General features: G+C 38.0%; 1 protein-coding gene across 1 annotated transcript in view; it reads left to right on the forward strand.

Annotated features, from left to right (window-relative positions):
* LY75 (lymphocyte antigen 75) overlaps positions 1-19,141 on the forward strand; it is a 46,495-nt gene that overhangs the window by 20,000 nt on the left and 7,354 nt on the right. Inside the window, exons 14-30 of the mRNA XM_055718474.1 lie at positions 207-288; positions 846-917; positions 1,968-2,091; positions 2,944-2,979; positions 3,239-3,414; positions 3,875-3,939; positions 5,154-5,230; positions 6,286-6,422; positions 7,426-7,531; positions 9,481-9,641; positions 10,318-10,447; positions 12,958-13,184; positions 14,940-15,108; positions 16,314-16,475; positions 17,404-17,526; positions 17,939-18,133; positions 18,513-18,733. Coding sequence (XP_055574449.1) covers positions 207-288; positions 846-917; positions 1,968-2,091; positions 2,944-2,979; positions 3,239-3,414; positions 3,875-3,939; positions 5,154-5,230; positions 6,286-6,422; positions 7,426-7,531; positions 9,481-9,641; positions 10,318-10,447; positions 12,958-13,184; positions 14,940-15,108; positions 16,314-16,475; positions 17,404-17,526; positions 17,939-18,133; positions 18,513-18,733 — 2,263 coding nt within the window. The remainder of the gene's footprint in view (positions 1-206; positions 289-845; positions 918-1,967; positions 2,092-2,943; positions 2,980-3,238; positions 3,415-3,874; positions 3,940-5,153; positions 5,231-6,285; positions 6,423-7,425; positions 7,532-9,480; positions 9,642-10,317; positions 10,448-12,957; positions 13,185-14,939; positions 15,109-16,313; positions 16,476-17,403; positions 17,527-17,938; positions 18,134-18,512; positions 18,734-19,141) is intronic.

Consider the following 19,141-nt stretch of genomic DNA (forward strand, 5'->3'; position numbering starts at 1 on the left):
AAGACAACTTACAGATCTTCTTAAAGAAAAGTGCAGAAGAGGTCCTAGCCCTTATACCCGTTCTCTCTTTGAACTGCTGCAACTTGCAGAAATAAAGCTTTGATTTTGCTGCTTGATCCTAAGTAATGCCATGACATAAGTCAGTCTTTCTATTAAATAAGATGAACCATAAACTTGGTTTAAGATTTTATCTTGTTTATTTACAGCAATGACAGATGGGTATGGATTGGAATGAATAAGAGGAGTCCAGATTCTTTGGGAACCTGGCAATGGAGTGATGATAAACCTGTAAGTTGACTTTTAATCCATAAATATCATGTCCTGATTTGTTTCAGTTTGGACCGGATTGAAAACAAACTGATAAATATTTTAATTAAAATATGGCAGATCCTTCAACAGATGAATAATTCAGAAGAAGATTGTGCACTTAAGAGCTGCCATCCCGGCAGATTTCTAATTAAAAACATATCTTTAATAAGATTAACCCTGATTTCTGTCTGTATTGCATTAAAACATTTCAACAGAAATATAGTAGTAGACATCTAAAAACTGGTGGAGAGAACAAGATACCTTCATGCCTCGACAGAGGGGAGGGTTTATCATTTCATCTCCTTGCTGTGTAAGACTTCTCCAAAAATATCTTCTTCACTGTAACTGATTTGCCCGAAATTGTGAGTTCTTTCCCTCTCCCCTGCCATAACAACAGGTACACAGTAACTGCCATTTAACACATATTTTAAAAGTGATAAATGTAATGGGATCCCAGGTTTGAACGGTTATCTCTGGGGATTACCATAACAAAAATAGTTGTAAAGTAATAATTGCTTCATCCTGTTATTCTGTAGGTAACTAGTGTCGTTATGCCGCTCGATTATCTGGAAGACGAATATGATACAAGAGACTGTGCTGCATTAAAGGTTAGTTTCCAGGTTTCTAATAATAGCATGCATATTTTTACATGGAAGTACTTCGAAAAAATACTTCTGCCAGCCATATATTGGATTTAGGTTTAGTGCTGGGATGTTTTCTTTGCATCGTGAAAAAGTTACTAGTGTTCCCTTTATCAGTCTACAGCTATTATTGATTTTCCCTTATTCAAGCAATTTTTTTATGTACCAAGTGCTGTGCTAATGGTAACCTTTCGTAAGACTTCTTTTGAACTGCAGAATATTTAGTAACAATGCTATTTTCTATTGCATAATGCCATACCGTGTATGTCTTGTATATTACACATAACACTTAAGGATGTAACACGCAGTGTAAACCAAAAAAGTGAACAGAGCCCTACTAGTTTTTTAAAATTTAGATTAGTTTTTCTGAACTGCAAATTAAAAAGTTTGAAGCCTGAAGTAGGGGAATGCTGTAGCCCGGATAGAGTGTGTGTTTGTGTTTGTGTGTATTTCCTTGTTTACTTGTGAAGTTAGACTGTAAGTGGCACGTCTGGTTTCTGATTCAGGCCTCTGCTTAATTCCTAGTTCTTCATTGCTTAATTTAGTTTTGATGGCATGAGTTTTAAAATGGCCTTTAACTTTTCTGAAGCATCACCTGATTTTTATGAGATCATTACAGTACCGTCCACTCCTTTAACTTAATCAGAATCACCTCAGCTTTTAGGATTTACTGAAGGAAAGGATAGTTGCATCCTTTTGCTTCTGTTGACAGCCATTTCCCCTCGTGCTCTTTTCCTGTGTTCGTGATCCCAGGCTGAGAATTTGTTGGCATTAAGCTACTAAGGATTTTAGAAAAGAGGAGAGCAGTTTGAAGGGGCCCTTTACCTAACCGCTTCACAAGACTGGCTACTGTGGGGAGTTACAGTTGTATCTGCTCATTTTTTGCAAAATAAGTTGTGAGACTAGCACCACAGTAAAACACACTGACTTTTCCAAAGTGCCTTTTTAATAGTTTCATTTTACATTTCAGAGGCCTATGCCATACTCACTCAGTTCTCTGTTTCTGCTTTTATACAGACCTCGCAGTTTTCAAGGAGATCGTTTTGGAGATTTTATTTTCATGAAGGCAGAGACCTGGAATTTTACTTCAAGCCTTTCGATTGTGAAGCTAAACTTGAATGGGTCTGCCAGATAACAAAAGGTAAACTGCTGTTATATCCATTTATTCATATAAAAGAGTTTATTATCACTGCGTTGACAATTTTGCCTAAACTCGGAAACTTCACAAACAGTATTTTATCATTTCCTCTCTGAACTGTTAAGAGGACAGCACGTGAGATGTCTCACCTGTGTCACATACAAACAGACATGCACTTAAAACATTCAAAAATGTATCGGAAAATGACCATGAGGAGGATGCAGTATCACTGCTCCCATATTCTGTCTTGTCCCATGAAGTGAGAAGTGGCTTCTTATTAAGTGAGGTGATATAAGCCACTGAGTTGCAGCCTTTGTGGACTTCACTTAATTTTTCTTAGTAATATTTGTTACTACAGAGATCTTGGGTCTACAGTTTGCTTCAGCCTTAGGTGAGTTAGCTGCCTTCTGGTAAAACTGTGTACTAACTCTTCGTTATAGTGAGACAGAGGACTGGGAATACAAAAGAATGTCATGGCATATCTGCACAGATCCACATTTCTCCAGGCAGTATGAAAAGTACTGTAATCCAGTAGGCTTTTACATTTTGGTTCTTCATTAAAAGGCATTTCAGGGGATGAAACTTCCTTGTTGTGGGGAGGTAGTGATGGATTGAATACTTTGTATTCTGCTTGGAAGAAAAAAACCCACAGATATTTAAGATTGAGGTGTGCCAAACTCCCATTAGTTTTACATCAGCTTACTTTATTAAACCTGTGTATGTTTTCCTTCTCCTTTTATTTTTTTTCTATTATGCATACTGAGAAGCATGAGTACAATTCATTGTTTCCATTATTGGTGACCACAGTCTTGTAGAAGGTAATCTTGAAGTAACTATTCCTTTTTTCCTGGACAGGTAGCACTCCAAAGACACCCGAGTGGTATATACCAGGTAAACTGACTTTTTGCATATTCTGCTACATGTATATAGTTGTTAATTCTTTTGTTAGTTTTGTTATTTTATTACTGTAATACCTGTTTGATACCAGCAAAGGTCATGACTAGTTAAATTTGATTCTGAGAGAGCTCAGAATGCAAGGAGTGTTGGCTCTTTCCCAGTATCAAACTGAAATTTCCTATTACATTCAGAAAAATAGCGAATGAGTTTTTCAGAATTGATTTCTTATGCATGTGGTATTTCTTCTGCATAGATGAAATTGGAATTCATGGAGCCCCACTTGTTGTTGATGGAGCAGAGCTGTGGTTTGTACCGGATAAAAACCTGAGCTTCCAGGAAGCTATTTTCTACTGTCAGAAAAATGATAGTGATTTAGCCTCTGTGGAGTCTTACCCAAAACTTCGGACAATACTGTCTCAAATAGAAAAGGTAAGGGGGTGTAATCTGTCTAACAGATACTTTCCACTAATGGGAAATTTTCTTGCCAGTTTTTTCATTAGAAAATGTTAATCCTTAATTTCTTTATTTTTCTTGGCCTTAATAGTTTTTAATTGTACTTAAAAGGAAAAGATGAGTTGAAAGAGAATTATTTTGATGTCAGTTTTGTAAAAAAAATTTAAAATTAAGAGTAGCCTTAACAACATGGAGAAAAAAAAAACCAACCCAAACCCACTGCCTCCGTTTTTTTTCTAGTAGTTGCAGGGGTCCATCTACATGGCATATTGGTCTTTTACTGTATCCTTTCCTATTGCTGAAGAATATTAATTCCTGCATATTTTAGAACATTTTAAAGCAAAATTAATTTTGTCATTGATTTATCCTTAGTAGAGTCTGGAGCTCTTTCTCTATGGGTTGTAAAATACTGGGGTTTTTTTCTTTATTTCCACAGTTATCAAACAGTGAACAGAAGTGGTGGCTGAAGTTCATTGATTATGGCTACAGCTATCATTCACCGTATGTAGAATAATTATGGGATGCTTTATTGTAAGCTTTTTTTTTTTGCTTTTTGGGAATATATTTAACTAGAATAGTTTCCAAAGGAAAATAATTTATCCCCAAAATTGTGAAAGGTTACTTCTGTATCATCTCAAAGAAGTAAGAAAAATAATTTGAACTAATCTGGAAAAAAATTCAGCATTATTCAGTGACCACTGTTCTCTTGTTTTGTTCACATGTACTTGCATCTGTTCTTGCTGTGCTAAACTTAGGTCATAGAGTACCTAAAACAGAGGGAGCAGAACTATGTAGTGCATATAGCAGTTAAGACAGTATGGGTGTACAATTAGAAAGTGAGTATATTTCAAAATATTATTGAAATATTTTAATTAACTGCTAAATTCGGGGTTCTATTCCCATTACAAGCATTATCGGCATCAAAAGTTTAATTCATAATAACTTACTAATAACTGAATTCATAATCTCATTTCCTGTGCATCTGTCAGAGCCTCTGTATTTCAGGCTATCTTGTCATGTGAATCCTTGAAATCTGTGGTCTAGTAGCTAGTGTATTGGGTTGATCTTTGACATACCTTTATTGCATTTTTTTAAGCCTTCTATGTTCTGTTAATAATTGGGGAACTGAAAAAAAAGTTCTGAAAAAAATCCTTCTGTTGGCTCTGAGGACATGAGAAATACCTGAGAACAGAGAATGGGAAATTTGTTTAAGACATCACTTTTCCAGTTAGGCAGTGCCAGAGTCTTGAAGGGCTTATATTACAGCCCTGCAGAGCTGAGATGATTCACAGCAAACCTGCATTGTGCCGTTCATGGCTGCAGCGAGCAATCGGTGGCTTCTTACAAGGAAAATTCTTCACTTTCCAGAATCCTATAGCAGTATACTACTGTGAAAATAAAATGGGCCGCTGCCCATTCTCCTCACTTGTCCTGACAGTGTGCTGCAATTGCAGCATGGTGATAAATACCCTCCTACCCTCCTCGTTCTGCAGATCTCAACAAAATTTATTTGGGCACAATACATACCTACTGAACCTACCACATATTTGTTCCTAGTCTAGTTTTTTCCCCCTCTGACCTTTCCAGTGTTGTAGGGCATCTCTTAGAAACAGTTACCAGCCCAAATCTTTGTTTGCACTGGCTCTGTTGCTATCACAGTTTCCACTTGAAGATCACATTGGATTGGAGATTGACTCTGAAATATTTGTATCCAGTTTACAGTTATTTTCACGCTTCCATGATCGATTCCTGAGAGATTGCTGGTATGTTTCCAGAAAGAACTGGTATAGAGGTAAGGCTGTTTCTATTTTTTTCACTCCTTTCTGTCATTATTGGGGAAAAAAAAAAGTAATTACTATTCTGCCCAAACTCTTACATCGAATGCAAAATGATGTAGAATTAGGAGTGAGTGGCTTCTTGATAATCTGAATTTTGAATCATTTATTTCTTACTTATGGTAGAAGCCATGGTAAAATTTCTTGAACACCAGAGGCAAACCTGAATTCAGATGACAGATTTTTGTGATTGATCGTCATTTTTTGTGACATGAATTAATCAGGTGAAATCTGGTTTTGGTGGTTACCTTTCTGTGTTTATGCTACGTACTCGGGACTCAGGAATTTAAGTCTTAAAGTTGTTTTAATTAGAGGAGCTTGACTGAATACTTGCATATGCATCTGGAGGTGCAGATTTCACTTGGTAATGGAGTCGTACTGGAAGAGGTACACAAAGCAATGGAAATCCACGGTACTTGAAGCTTCTTATTTTTCCATCATTGTTTTATATTGGGGAAAATGCATAATCCTTGGAGTTCCTCTTGTCTACTACTATTTCCACTTTAAAGCACATTTTTCCCATTATTCTGTTGTATGCTGGCAATCTGTTTTCACCCCTATTAGCCAAAAATGGCTGCTGACTAGGAAGCCAGTCCAGTTATTGTAGGAGTGATGTAGAGCAGTACAGGCCAGATTCTTTTTAGCTTTAATGACCTTTTGGTCACATACTCTGTATGGTAGAATATGAGATTAGTCCTCATATTCCAAATCTTATTTCATGATTTTTCTGTTTTGAAGCTGTCTCTGCCTATATGAAGTGTTACTACTGGAAGTAAGGGATCAGACTCTGGATCTTTAGGAATAATGTATTACTGTCTGGCATAAAGCGTTTACGTTTGTCTTTTACTCTCATGTTAATTTTAATGCTTTAGATTGCATAGTACTTCACTGTGGTTGCACTGAGAAGGGCTTCACTTCAGACTGGTCTTTGTCATGTCATGAAGTACGGATGGCAATTTGGAGTGTGATAGGCCTTACCACGTAACTTTTTTTACAACTTCTATTTCTGCAGACTACCCAGTTAACTGTAATGTGAAGCTGCCCTTCATCTGTGAAAAAAATAATGCCTCCTTACTAGAGAAACACGATCCCAGTTACCGCCCGGTTAGAGGAAAATGCCCAAAAGGTTGGGGTCGGTTCCGGAATAAGGTACAGAGATAATACAGATCAATCAAACTTACCTGTTTTTCATAATCCATTAAGCTAGAGTGCCTGGCTGAAAGAGGTGAGGAGGTAGCCCCTGTGTTCAGGAATGGACTAGGAGGTGGCTTTTGAAAATGGTGTGTACTGATTAAAATCAAGTTCCCCACTTCGCTGTCTCTTATTCAGGGCTGATGATTTCTTAATTTCAAAGCAGTAACTTTCAGCCTTTCAATGCAAGTTTAGGTCCAAGAACATTGGTTATATTGTCTAATCTTGGGCTCTGCTTTGGAGGAAGGAAGAAGTGTCTTGATTCTCTCACTGAGTAATCATAGGCAGGCAGCAAGCTGGCAGGCACTCTACTTCCTAAGTTGCCTTAAGGACTTAACTCACTTAAGAATTAGAGGCAGCTTTTAAAAATGAACCAACAGGTCAGAAGCCATAGTATAGTATATAGTATATAAAACATATACTATGTTTTAAGGCAGTCATCTAAAGTTTTAGTGAGTGTGCTGTTACTTTGCCCGCTGTTATTCGGCCCATAAGGACTGTGTGTCAGATCTGCATATTACATTGTGCCAAGGTTTGCAAATCTACTTCACATCGTTGCAGAACATAGCTTTTGAGTTCCCGTGTAGTTTCTCCCAATAGGTTATTATTACAATACAGGTTCCTGGCCCAACTCTATCTGACTTCAGAGTTCACGTGTGAATTCTCATTCTTAAAACAGTACATGATCTTGATGTAGCCAATTAAAAATTACTGAATTTTAATCTTCAGTGAAGGGGGAGTTAGTCAGTGGGATTATTTTATATTTAGCTGTTCTGTTGAATCTAATAAGAAATGTGTGTAGCTAGGATCAGTTCCCTTGCTTTCTGAGGAAAGTAATTATATGTTATTGCAGGAAATAAGTAGCGAGTTTTCAGGGTTGTTTTAAGAACATTTTCTTATGAGTTATTTCTTGGGAAGCAATGGTATGATGAAAACCAGTTTCATTATGTTTATTTTGCAGTGTTTTCTAAAGATGAAGCCTGAATATTTAACATTCAGTGCAGCTAATGAAAAGTGTGTAACTTTTGGAGGCTCTCTTCCATCTATCTCGAATCAAGCTGAGCAAGGTACGATGGTGAGCTGGGGGCACTTTTGGTATGCGGCTTCTCTTCCAAGTTCAGTATAGTTCTGCTTAAGAACTTGAGTGTAAAATCACTTGGTTATCTAGAGGCATACTGGGAGCATTCTAAAAATCCAAGACCAGTTAAAAATGTGCTGTCTATTGTTGTTTGCATCACTGGAAACCTAACATGGAAATGCAGTCAGTAGACATTTGAGCCAGTTTGAAGAGCAGCTTCTCTGTATGAGCTTAACCGGTTCTAAAAATAAAAAATTGTAAAACCTTGTATTAAAGATTGAGGCTAAAAGGGTCACCACTGAGTGAAGAATTCCCACATTTTGCTTTCCAAGTTAAAACATAACTAAGACTGTAGACTTTGCACTATAAAAACCAGCTTAGGTTTCCAAGGCAAGCTCAGCTGTCTGTGCGGGACCTAGATGGCAAACACAGTGCCTGCCTGAGCACATAGGACCTTCGTGTCTAAGTGTGCTGGGCAACTTAAGGTGGCAGTGTGTCTAAACTGACAACCTGCAAGCTCTCCAGAGCAGTGTAGGAGGATGGAAGGCAGCGAGACTGCAAAACACAGAGTTCCACCTTTGGGACCGGCCTCTCAGCTGACATGTAGGCTAGAGTAACTGAAGTAAATGCAGCAAGGAAGAATTGCGTTCACATTGGCTACAAGTAATGTTCAGTGATAAACTGATGAATGAGACAGCTGTATTTGCATTTACAGTCTTGTGGATAGCTAACAGTTCTCTGCAGGTACATCTGAAGGAGCTCCGTTGAATTCTGCAGTGCGCATGGTGCATATTTGCTTTATAAGCAAATAACCTCTTGCCCCATGGAATGTGGAAAGTAGACTAGGGAGGCCACTAGTCTACCTGCAGGCAGCAGCTGAATGGTTTTTTAATTTTTATTTTTTTTTTTTACTGCACTTATTGGGGAGAAATAGGGTTGTAACCACACAGGAATATTCATATCTGTGACCTGTTCTTTTTGGATGCTTTCAAGATTGTCAAAGCATAGCCATTCTGAAGTGCTACATAGCAAGATCTTTTTGCCTGGTTTTATGCATATGGAAGTGTTTGTTACTGTTTCTTGTTTGTTTTCGTTCCCCCCTGTAGTGGAGGCCACATATATGGAAAGAAGGCACCGTCCTCTTAAAGAAACATATCTCTTTCTGTGGGCTGCTTCTGCTCCTCCCGGTGGCATGAGGTGGTGGCTAGCCCCCTAAATCTTCAGTGCCTTTGTCTAGCTCAGAAAATAGGCTGCGGCTAGTCTGGCATGTGGCCAATAGTTAAGACATTTCAGCAGTAGCTAATTACATAGCTTCCAATTTGTCTTCCCAATCTAGACAGACTCAGCGAGTGCCTTTGGTGCCTGGGGGTTACTGAAGCCCATTTTTTCGTGCCAGAATGCTCGTTCCAAGGGGCCTGGTTTAAGGTTTTCCTGGCTCAATGTTTTTTCCAACTAAACCTGACTTCTTTTGTCTGGTCCTGCTTTCTTTGATGGTGGGGTGGGCAAATGCTGCCAGAATCCAAGAAATGGTTCTGATTTATGGTCAGTAGGAGAGGAAGATGGGAGATAAGACCTCCCCCATCAATTCAGAGAGGGTGGGAGGGAGCTCTTCTGTTATCTCTGCAGGTGGACAATAGAAGGTCTCTCAGACCTGTGGAAAAGCAGCTTCTGAAATTTTGATTTTCAGTGCAAGAATACAAAGTAGTGGGCAGAGAAACAGCTAAAATCCAGTACCTGCTCCTCAGCTGAGAATTTGGAGAAGAAATGCCAAGTCTGCTCCTTTCCAATAAAATCAACATGAAAGGTGTTATCTTACAGAAGGAAGGGATGATTGAGTTAATACAAACAGGGGTTGCATTATCTTATTTATGTGTCTTTTCAGATGTTCACTGTTGTTGTCTGAACCACAATATGTACATTTACTGTTCTGCCCAACAGATTATATAACATCCTTGCTTCCTGGTATGCCAAAAGATATTTGGATTGGTTTGCAGTTTCTGTTCAGCACAAGGGAAAACAAATGGATAGATGAGAGCAGACTGTTGTATAGTAACTTTCACCCACTCCTGACAGGAAGATTAAGGAAAATTCCACTGGACGTAAGTTCTGACTTTTGACTTCCCTTGACTATTGAGTAAGGACATTTGTAATATTGACTGCATTACCAAAAATAAAAAAAATAAATATGGAACAGACCAAATCCCCCAGTTACTGGTTTTAACTGGCAAAAAAAAGGTGAATGACAGTAAGGGAGTTCTGTTTACCTTTAACAGGATGACAGCTTCTGACCTAACATACAAAGCACTGAAGGGTGAACAAGAAAAGCTGAAGCAACTGTTTAATGACTCTTTTGGAACTTCTGTTTGCAATTTAAAGACCAGATGAAAACAGTCATCAAAAAGCTGTCATCAATAATTCTTGGTTCAGTTACACTTAGAATGCATTTGTAAACCGTTATATGTTGGTACTTTGCTTCACCTTGGGTAGAGCAGCAAGCATAATAAACGTAATCGAACCACACTACAAATCAGATTTATTTTAAGTTTAAAATCACTTCATTTAATATTCTCCCCTTTATTTAACTTAAGAATTCCTTTTGAGACCAGGCACCTGGTAGTGTTTGTAAAATTGGTAAGCTGAATTGCATCACTCCTTTGAAACTGCTTAAACAAGTTCAGACAGCTCGAGTTCTCCTAGCCTCATGTTACTTCACCCTCTCTACTAAAGTATGTTTATGCCTTATTTGAGTCTGATAACCATATCTCTGGTTTTCAGCTTTTTGATGAAGAATTTAACAATCAGTGCGGTGTAATCCTTAATGATCCCAAATCACAGTATGTTGGAACATGGAATTTCACTGCTTGTGCTGACAGGCACTTCTTGGGTATATGCCAGCGGCCTATAGGTAAGTCTGAAGAGTCAAAATAAATTAAAGCCAGAGTTCACAGTTAAGATGTGTATGCCAGGAGACCTTTTAATGCCTGTAAATTGTTGCACTTGAAGAGCAAGATTATTGTAGAGACTGAGTAGTTAAATTTTGAAAATTAAAAAAAAAAATTGTGGAGGATCATCTGGAACCTAATTTGTCAGCTATTCAGAATTTTCCCTTTTATTTTTCTTAGTCCAGTTCAGAGGGAATCTGTTTTCCTGGGAGAGTTTGTGTTGTTTCAGTGAAGCAATACTTCAGCAGACAGGGCTTTAACATTCTGTGGGTGTAGTGGTCATGCAGATCAAGGGGTAGAAGAAGTGACTCCTTTTTCCTCTTCAGAACTCTGAAAGTGAGAAGTCCTGGGAAGGAATCCTACAATATTTCCATCCTCCTTAAACATATCCTTTGGTTTTTAGCAGTATTAGAATATGACGTATCATGTACTCTTAATGTTGAAATCAGTCTCCCCAGAGCAAACCATACATAGAGAATGATAATAGGAGTGATACAGCATTCAGTAGCTTTGTGCGGATCTGTTGGCGTGAGTGGGTTTTCTTAATCTGAACTAAAAATAATATTCTGATGTAGCTGTGTGGGTTGGTTGATACCAGTTACTGGAATCAGATCAAACGCATGTCGCCATTATACGCATTTAATTACTGCTATGGGCTAATGTTCAGCATACCCACTTCTGAGTATGTTCCTTTATGTAAATAATCCTTTTAAGTAACTAAGATGATATCTTCTAAAAAAAACCAAACCAAAACACTAACAAAAACCAACCAACCACCCCCACCCCCCCAAAAAAAAACCCAAAAAACAGAAAAGCCAAACCAAAACCACAGAGAGGTATGCAAAACACTAAGAATATGCCCACCTTCTTCATTCTCAAGTAGGCAAAGAGATTTCCCTGACCCTAGCCCCCCTTTAATGCAAAAAAAATCTTTATTTCAGTGTCAGATACTTCAGAAATTCCAAGTGTCCAGATTAGAAGTCTGGATGGAAAAGATGTAGTCATAAAAATTTGAAAAGGGGGATTTTGTTAACAGGAGATTGACAATATAGCTGTGTAGATCAATATATTACTAGTCTGGGTTGACTAAAATACTAAGCACTTCTTCCTTGCCACAGCCTTAGAAGGTGTAAGGAGAAAGGGTTTTGGACTACCAAAGAATGTGTCCTGGTATGGTCTAGTCTTGTGTCATCATTGTATTGGGGACCTAAAGATAACTTGGGTTGGAAGGAACCTCAGCAGGTTGCAGGGACAGCTGTGAGAGAGTCCAAGCTGCCTAGGGCTTTATCCTAGAGAAGATGACAATTCATGTTCCTTGGAAATCTTGGCATGATTGTGATTTGCAGAACTTTGTGAGATGTTAATTATCAGCAATTACTTCTTTCAGAAATGGATGCTTTACTTACTACCTTGTTTCCAGTTTGGTACCCCTTAATGTGTGATGCACCCTTGGTTCCATGGTTCTTTTTTTGTAGCTGTTTACTAAGTGAAAGCATTTGGCAGCAGACACAAACTGCTTTTTCAGCCTTGTCACTTTTCTGATCTATTGAAAGCTGTAAATACCAAATTAATGTTAATTTTCTGTCATCTTGTGTTTTGGAAAATGGCCGTGTCAGCCTATCAATCAGCCATTTATATACTGTTATTTATAGAGGTTTTTTTTTCTTTTTCCTTTTTTCCTCTTCTCTCAATGAGCCTTTTCCTGCTTGAGATATTTTAAATGTCAGGGTTTTTTTCCCTCTTGGAGAGCCAATTTAATTCTGGTTGTCTATAAAATTTTGGGGGTTACCAGGTTTGGATGCTTTAATTTACTGTCCGTGGGAATGTTTGCATCTTTCATTAACCATAGTTGCTATGCATCACTGAGCTGTATGCCTTCAAGTATGATGCTGATAACTGTGGTAACACTCAGTGCTTAGAGCACAAATAGTGAACTGTACGCCTCCCTATGCAAGGTGCGTTTTCTGCAATTAGTTAAGCACTTGTGGAGGCAAAATCAATTCCCACTATATTCACGGATGGTGGTAAGGACTTCTGGGACTGTGCTGTAATGAGATCTGCATAGACAAGTTTCGTGGCTGCACAGGCTCCACAGAGATGAGTCAAGTTTAGCTGTTGCTGTATTGCAGCAGAGAGCGGTCACTCTCTCCCATTCATGTATTTCATTAAAATTGTAGAATATGGTTTTAATTCAATAAATAGAATTCTTAACATTATGTAGCTGTTAGGAAAAAAAAAATACTTTCAGCCAAGCTATTTTTATGTATCTTTCTCTCAATTTAAGTTCACATCTTTTTAGATTTGCTACTTTTAACTATCTAAAGTGTCAAAGATATTTGCTTCTGACTGTAGTTATTAGCATAATCTACTGGCTAAGAATTTTCTTTTTTCTGTTTGTTACAGAGAAATTGTTAGTTCAAAATGTATTCCAGTGTTTAACCACCTAATAACTTGATTTCTTTCTTACACATAGGAACTGCTGATAACCAGACAGAGCAAGTCCTTGATGAAAGACTGAGTTATCAAAATGTTCAATACATGGTAATTCTGAAGAATTTATCCTGGAATGATGCAATGGCTGCATGCATAAATAGCAAGATGCATCTGGTTAGCATCACAGATCAGTTCCAGCAGGCTTTTCTTGCTGTTCAGGCTGCCCTTCATAACTACCCGCTGTGGATTGGACTCTTCAGCAGAGACGTAAGTTTTGTTTTCCCCTTGGACTGTGGCTTAAGGTAATTTTTAGAGTTGTGTGAAATAGAAACTGGGATAAAGAAATGCAATGAAAAATTAATTTCTGGGGTAACTGTTTTCATTTAGGGATAACATCTGGAGGGTCTCAAGATTAATGTTCTAAATCTTCAGTTCTCCAAGTTACATATTTCTTGAACTGTACTGGATGGATTGATGATGAGGAGACAGGTCTTTTCACAGAATATAGGATGAAGGGATATATTGTAGAGTGGCAGCAGCATAGACTGCTGAATCATCTTTGTCTCTTGTTAACAAATGAGTAATTAATATGCTGTTTGGTATCATCACCACTGTTTACAGTACCCCTCTAGAAAGACAACCCAAAATCAGTTTTAAAAGGGAGAAACCAGAAGTGGCAAATAAAATCCAAAATGAATCATTGAACACTTCTGGAGGTACGTTTCTGAAGCCTAACTTAAGAGTCTGTTGTTAATTCATGTTAATTGTGCCTGTGTCTCCCTAGAGGGAGACATCCCTGAGATAGGTTAGTGGGTTTTTCTTTTTTCTCCTGTTTGTTTTGTCTTTGGAAAAAATCAATGCAGGAGGTACCTACTTTGCCTTTATTAGCCAGAGTACTTCTTGAAGATCTTCACTGTTGATTGAGAGTTTTCTCAGCTGTTAATGAAATGGCTTGGGCTTGCTTGCAGGGTCTATCTTCTTTGTCAAACGCATCAGTCTTGAGATAATTGTAAGAAAAAAGTTAGAATTTGAGAAGTGTCTTACCTACAAAGGTTAATGGTGCTCAGTCAGCATCTGTTGTGTTATGATCTTCCTATGTCAGTAACGGGCTACCGAGTCTTCTAGGCAAAGTAGGTGGGGGGAAATAGAAATTTGAGAATATACTTTATGGAGAATGTTTTTTAAAAGGAAGCAGGCATTTAATCTCAGCGAAGATGGGGAAACCAGACAACTTGTTTTCACTCCTCTTCTGAGTCTTCATCTGTAAGTGAAGATGAAATGATTAATTTTGCTGCATACAACTCAGGCGTGCACCAGCTTTTCACTATTGCAACACTTAATTATTTGGGTAGAATTAAAAAGTCACATGAAAGGAAATTATAATGAAACTGGTCAACAGAACTTGTTACTCCGGTGCTGGAATTATAGACACAAAAGAAAGATACTAAACGATAAGCTAAATTACAAAGCAGCAGGGGGATTTCCTGAAGAAAGCTTTTAAATGTAAGACTCTTAAAAGGTGGTGTGCTTGTTGTATGTGGGGTTTTTTTCTTATGCCTCCTGCATCCTCCAGGGCAGGAATACATCTGATTTAGTAAATCAGTTAAGTATTTAATAGATTACTTTCAACTCAGTGTTGAGTAACTGAGACTGGCCCTTAGTCTCAGATATTACCAGTTTTCCGAGACCAGATAATTATATCCACCACTGATGTGCAGGTGCAAATGATGCAGTTTGAACATCTCATTGGCAGGCCTTCCTCTATAAGCATCGTAGTAAAACATCACCATTGAATAATTTGCCATATGCTTCAGCAAATTCATATGTTTGCAACCGCAAAACAAAATAACAAAGCTTGCTACATTGTGAGCAGCAGATCAGGTTGCGAGGGCAGTGGAACACTTACAGTTCTCACCAGAGACACTGTAAATGTCTAACCAATGTAAATGTATTATCATGTCATTTTCTGTACCTAATATGTTTTACCATGTAAGCTCATCCCTTTTACTTATACAATGCTAGGGTGGAAAGCATTATGGCTGGCTGGATGGGAAACATGTTAGTTTTAGTCGCTGGTCTGATAATGATGAAGAAACAAGCGAAGAATGTGTGTTTCTGGATACTGATGGCTTCTGGAAAACTTCTGACTGTTCGTCTGAAAATCGAGGTGCTATTTGCTACGTATCAGAAAGTATGTATCCTAGCATTATATGTATGTATGTATGTATTATGAAGCATATGTGATAATTCCAGATTGTAACTTCAAAAGTAAAACATTTCCTGAGACAGGCTGATTTGCATGCCATGAAAAGAAGAAAGAAGCTTCAAATAGGGGGCCATGCACCTGTTGGTCTTAATCCATGTTAGTTACTAATGAATTCGTCATGGGTGCAGTGGGCCAGACTGTACCCTTCGTATTGCCAACTGATTCTACCTTTGCACTGTTTCTGTAAGATTGTTGCATACTAATCTCTCCCACTTGCATGTGGAAGAAAATTCATTTACCTCTCTACTACTTAAGTCTTAATATTGGGTGGGACCTCCTGAAATCTCTTCAGACATGGAAGTCAATACAGGGAGGAGGGACGTGACTACAAGGAGAAGAAAGATAGCAGGTAGACACTGAACTGAGGGGTGTAAATTTAAGTCATGCAGTTCACAAAACCCTTCTAAATATATACCAATTATAGCAAGACAGGTTGGGATATAGCAGGATGTCTTTTGGGGAGGATACATATGTAGCACAGCCCTTTTCTGAAAAATAAGAAAGATCTTTCTTAGGAATCATCACAGATTTCTTCCCTATGAGACCATTATAACTTGTTATGGTTTTGGGTTTTTTTTCTGCGAGGGGACACAGTTAAGCCATTATTATACACACTGAGTCACAGCTGACTGTATACTTGGCATTATGACATCCTTAACTGTTTTGTGCTTGCAGTCAAAGCAACTGCAGGAAGAGTCCTTCTCACTCCTCAAGTATTGGATAAAGCCACAGAACTAAGATGTGTTGCCAGCTATGAGATAGCTTACTTGTAATGGTGATTTGCCTTCATATGAGAAGTAGTAGGAGCTTTTAGTTATTGGCCCACACTTAGCACTTTTATTAGGGATTAGGGTTTTTTTTATGTAGGATATAGGTTCTTAAACCTATATAACACAACAATTGTGGAAAGTTGTTAGCATCTGTATTCTTTGATAATGCTTACTGTTGGGTTTTTTGCTTTAAGAAAATTGCCATCACGAGGAAACTGAAAGCAACACTGTATTGCACATCTAGAGGATGGCACTTAATTTGTCTTTTGTATTTTTAAATGGTACCTGAAAGTGGTTTGTGGTGTGTCAGGTATTGTTATTAATAAGTCATGTCCTGAATGCCTTCTTTCCTTTCATTAGAGAAGACTGAAAATGAACAAGTTACCCAAGTTAAGTGCCCACATAAGATTAAAAATACACCCTGGATATCATTTAGAAACAATTGTTACACTTTTATAATAACAAAAAATAGATGGAGAGAACTGAAGCCTCAAGAAGCTCATCATTTATGCAAGAAAATGAGTAAGTACTTTGTCATATTACAGGTATTTATCGACTTGTATCTGATACGAGTTTTAGATTAGAGTCACTCTCTTACAATGACAGCAGAGCGAGTGTTGAGAAAGGTTGTAGCATTTGGAAACGTGTATTAGTGTTGTACTGCCTCGTGCTGTTTGCCCTTGAACTACTCTGATAAGAAAGTGCCAGAGCATGGGTAGGAGAGTTAGAGATGGCTAGGAGCTGTTGAATTCTGAGCTCTCTGAAAAATTGCATGGTTTGGGGTTTTTTTCCTCTTTGTAGGGCACAAATTTTAAATAGTAATTGTTACTGCCTTGGCAACATTCTGGCTTTACCATCACATTTACTTCACGGGGCGGGGTGTGTCCCTGCCTTGCTGTGTGGAACACTTAGGTGAACAAAGTAAACAGGCTGTGAATAGTCCAGTTCAGAAAAGCACATGGGCTTTTCCTGTCCATCCTGAACAAAGTGTAAGCTTAGAACAGCTCCCTTCTTACGTTAACCCATTTCTTATGGCACTTCAGACATGTATCTTTCTAGAAACTTTTATTTTTCATGACTTGATTTCAATTCAGTCTTTTCCTTAATAGTTTCTCTACTAGGCAGTTCAAGAAAACCATGGAAGATTGATATTTTTATGTTCTATGCAGAGAATTTTTAGTACATACAACTTGAAGTGACAGGAGGACCCACAAATATCTCTGGAGCTGATGTCTTTCAGTTATGCATAAAACCAGGGGAAGCACTGTTGATAATACCTTTGAAAATTGTTTTCACGCTGTTAATTCAGTTATTATGTTATAAAGGTCTAGCCTTTACGCGCTCTTCGCCTGTCTGTAATAACTAACAACAATACTGGAAAAACATTTTAATTTATTTTGTAACTGAAAGGTGGATTTGTAAGAAAGCAATTTAAAAATTTTTTCAACAGACCCAGAAGCCTTTGTTCTGAGTGTTCGCGATGAAGAAGAGAATAACTTTGTTACTGAGCAGCTTCATTCATTCAGTGGTCTGGCGATGTGGGTCTGGCTGGGTGTGATTTATGATGACAGCGGTAAGGTTTAAGGTTTTTATTTCTGAATTACTGGATTGGAGACAAAGTTTTCAGCTTTAAGTGCATGTTTCAGTATTTGACTAAAGTCAAACTGATGCAAACCTATAATAATGTTTTATATTTATCCTCTAAAAGAAAATAACTGGATATGTTTTCTGATTGAGTGATAATTGGGTCCACCATGTTCTGTTTAGTCTAGATTTGATTTCCCTGGAAAGCAGGACGTAAAAGGGCCTGGATGAGTAATGCTAACATATTTAGCATTGTATATGGAACTGATTCACAGTAACTTAGAGTATGACTGCATTTTTTCCAAAGTGAATATCTGTTAATGTCATTAATATATTTAAAGTTAAATGGTATTTGTATACATAATGCCAGTGTTTTAATAAATATGCAATGTTTTCCACAGATAAAGTTCTCAAGTGGTATGATGAAACTCATCTGACTTACAATAACTGGAGGCTGGGAAGACCTAACGTAAAGAAGAACAATTTTTTTGCTGGTGTAAATCTTGACGGCTTTTGGGATATTTATAATTATTCTCAAAGTTGGCATGCTCATCACTATAATGTGTACAGTATTCTCGCCTGTAAAATCGAAAGGGGTAAGTAGTAAAGAAGATCTGTGTGTAATATTGGAGTGTTGGATGAGGGCCGTAATTGAAGTCCTAGTTCTGCAGTACCTGCTATAGAAGGCTGTGGTTTTGCTCCCAGCGGAACACTGTGGCACAGCTGTCCCGGGCTTCTGGGGTTATATGGTCAGTCTGTGCATCACTGCTCTAATACTCTGATCAGGAGGAATGTGTCTGTACTCCTCCCATCAACTGCTCACAGTGTTCAAAGCAGCAAAAGATAATTTACTTGATCTAAGTGGCTCGTACTGAACACTTTAGTGCTTGAGTTATATAAATGGATTTTAATGCTTTATGTTCCTAGTAACATGAATGAAGTGCACAGGACTTGTTTTCTTATTTTTTGGAATAGGACCCCAACAGTACAAGCCTCCATTGCCTGAGTCTATTCAACATGGAAACAGAACATACAGGATCCTTCAGAAAAAGTTAACATGGTATGAGGCATTGAGAGAATGCAAACAAAATAGGAGTGATTTAGCAAGCGTACACAGTGAATCACAACACTTATTTCTAGAAGATATTGTCAAGCAGGATGGCTATCCTCTGTGGCTTGGGTTGTCTGTTCACGATGTAAGTATATACTGCTGGTGACATCAATAACAGAGCTAGTAAATAATTTTTCTGCACAGGATATCAAATATTTTCTGATGCTTTTTTCCAGTTTCTCGGAATCTCTGTTCCATGTAGTAAATTACCTACTTTTTCAACGCTGTGTAACATATGTTTAAGTATATGAAATAGTGTATGTAGCCACACTAAGATATTTTTCCAATTCCTTGACATTTTAAAATAATGCAATGGTCCCACATCATTCCTCGTAGCAGAAGGAAGCGCAGTTTGCAACACTACCTTTAGAGGCCCCAGTTTTTAAGGCCCTCTTGTAGGATCAGATTCCATTAGCAGAGAGTCAGACAAGGCTGTATGGGAGCCTGTTCAGTCCAGGTCAGGACTGACTGTCCAAGGCAGTTCAGGAGCTGG

Source organism: Falco cherrug, chromosome 8 (genome assembly GCF_023634085.1).
Source record: "Falco cherrug isolate bFalChe1 chromosome 8, bFalChe1.pri, whole genome shotgun sequence".
In the NCBI taxonomy this organism is placed as follows: domain Eukaryota; kingdom Metazoa; phylum Chordata; class Aves; order Falconiformes; family Falconidae; genus Falco; species Falco cherrug.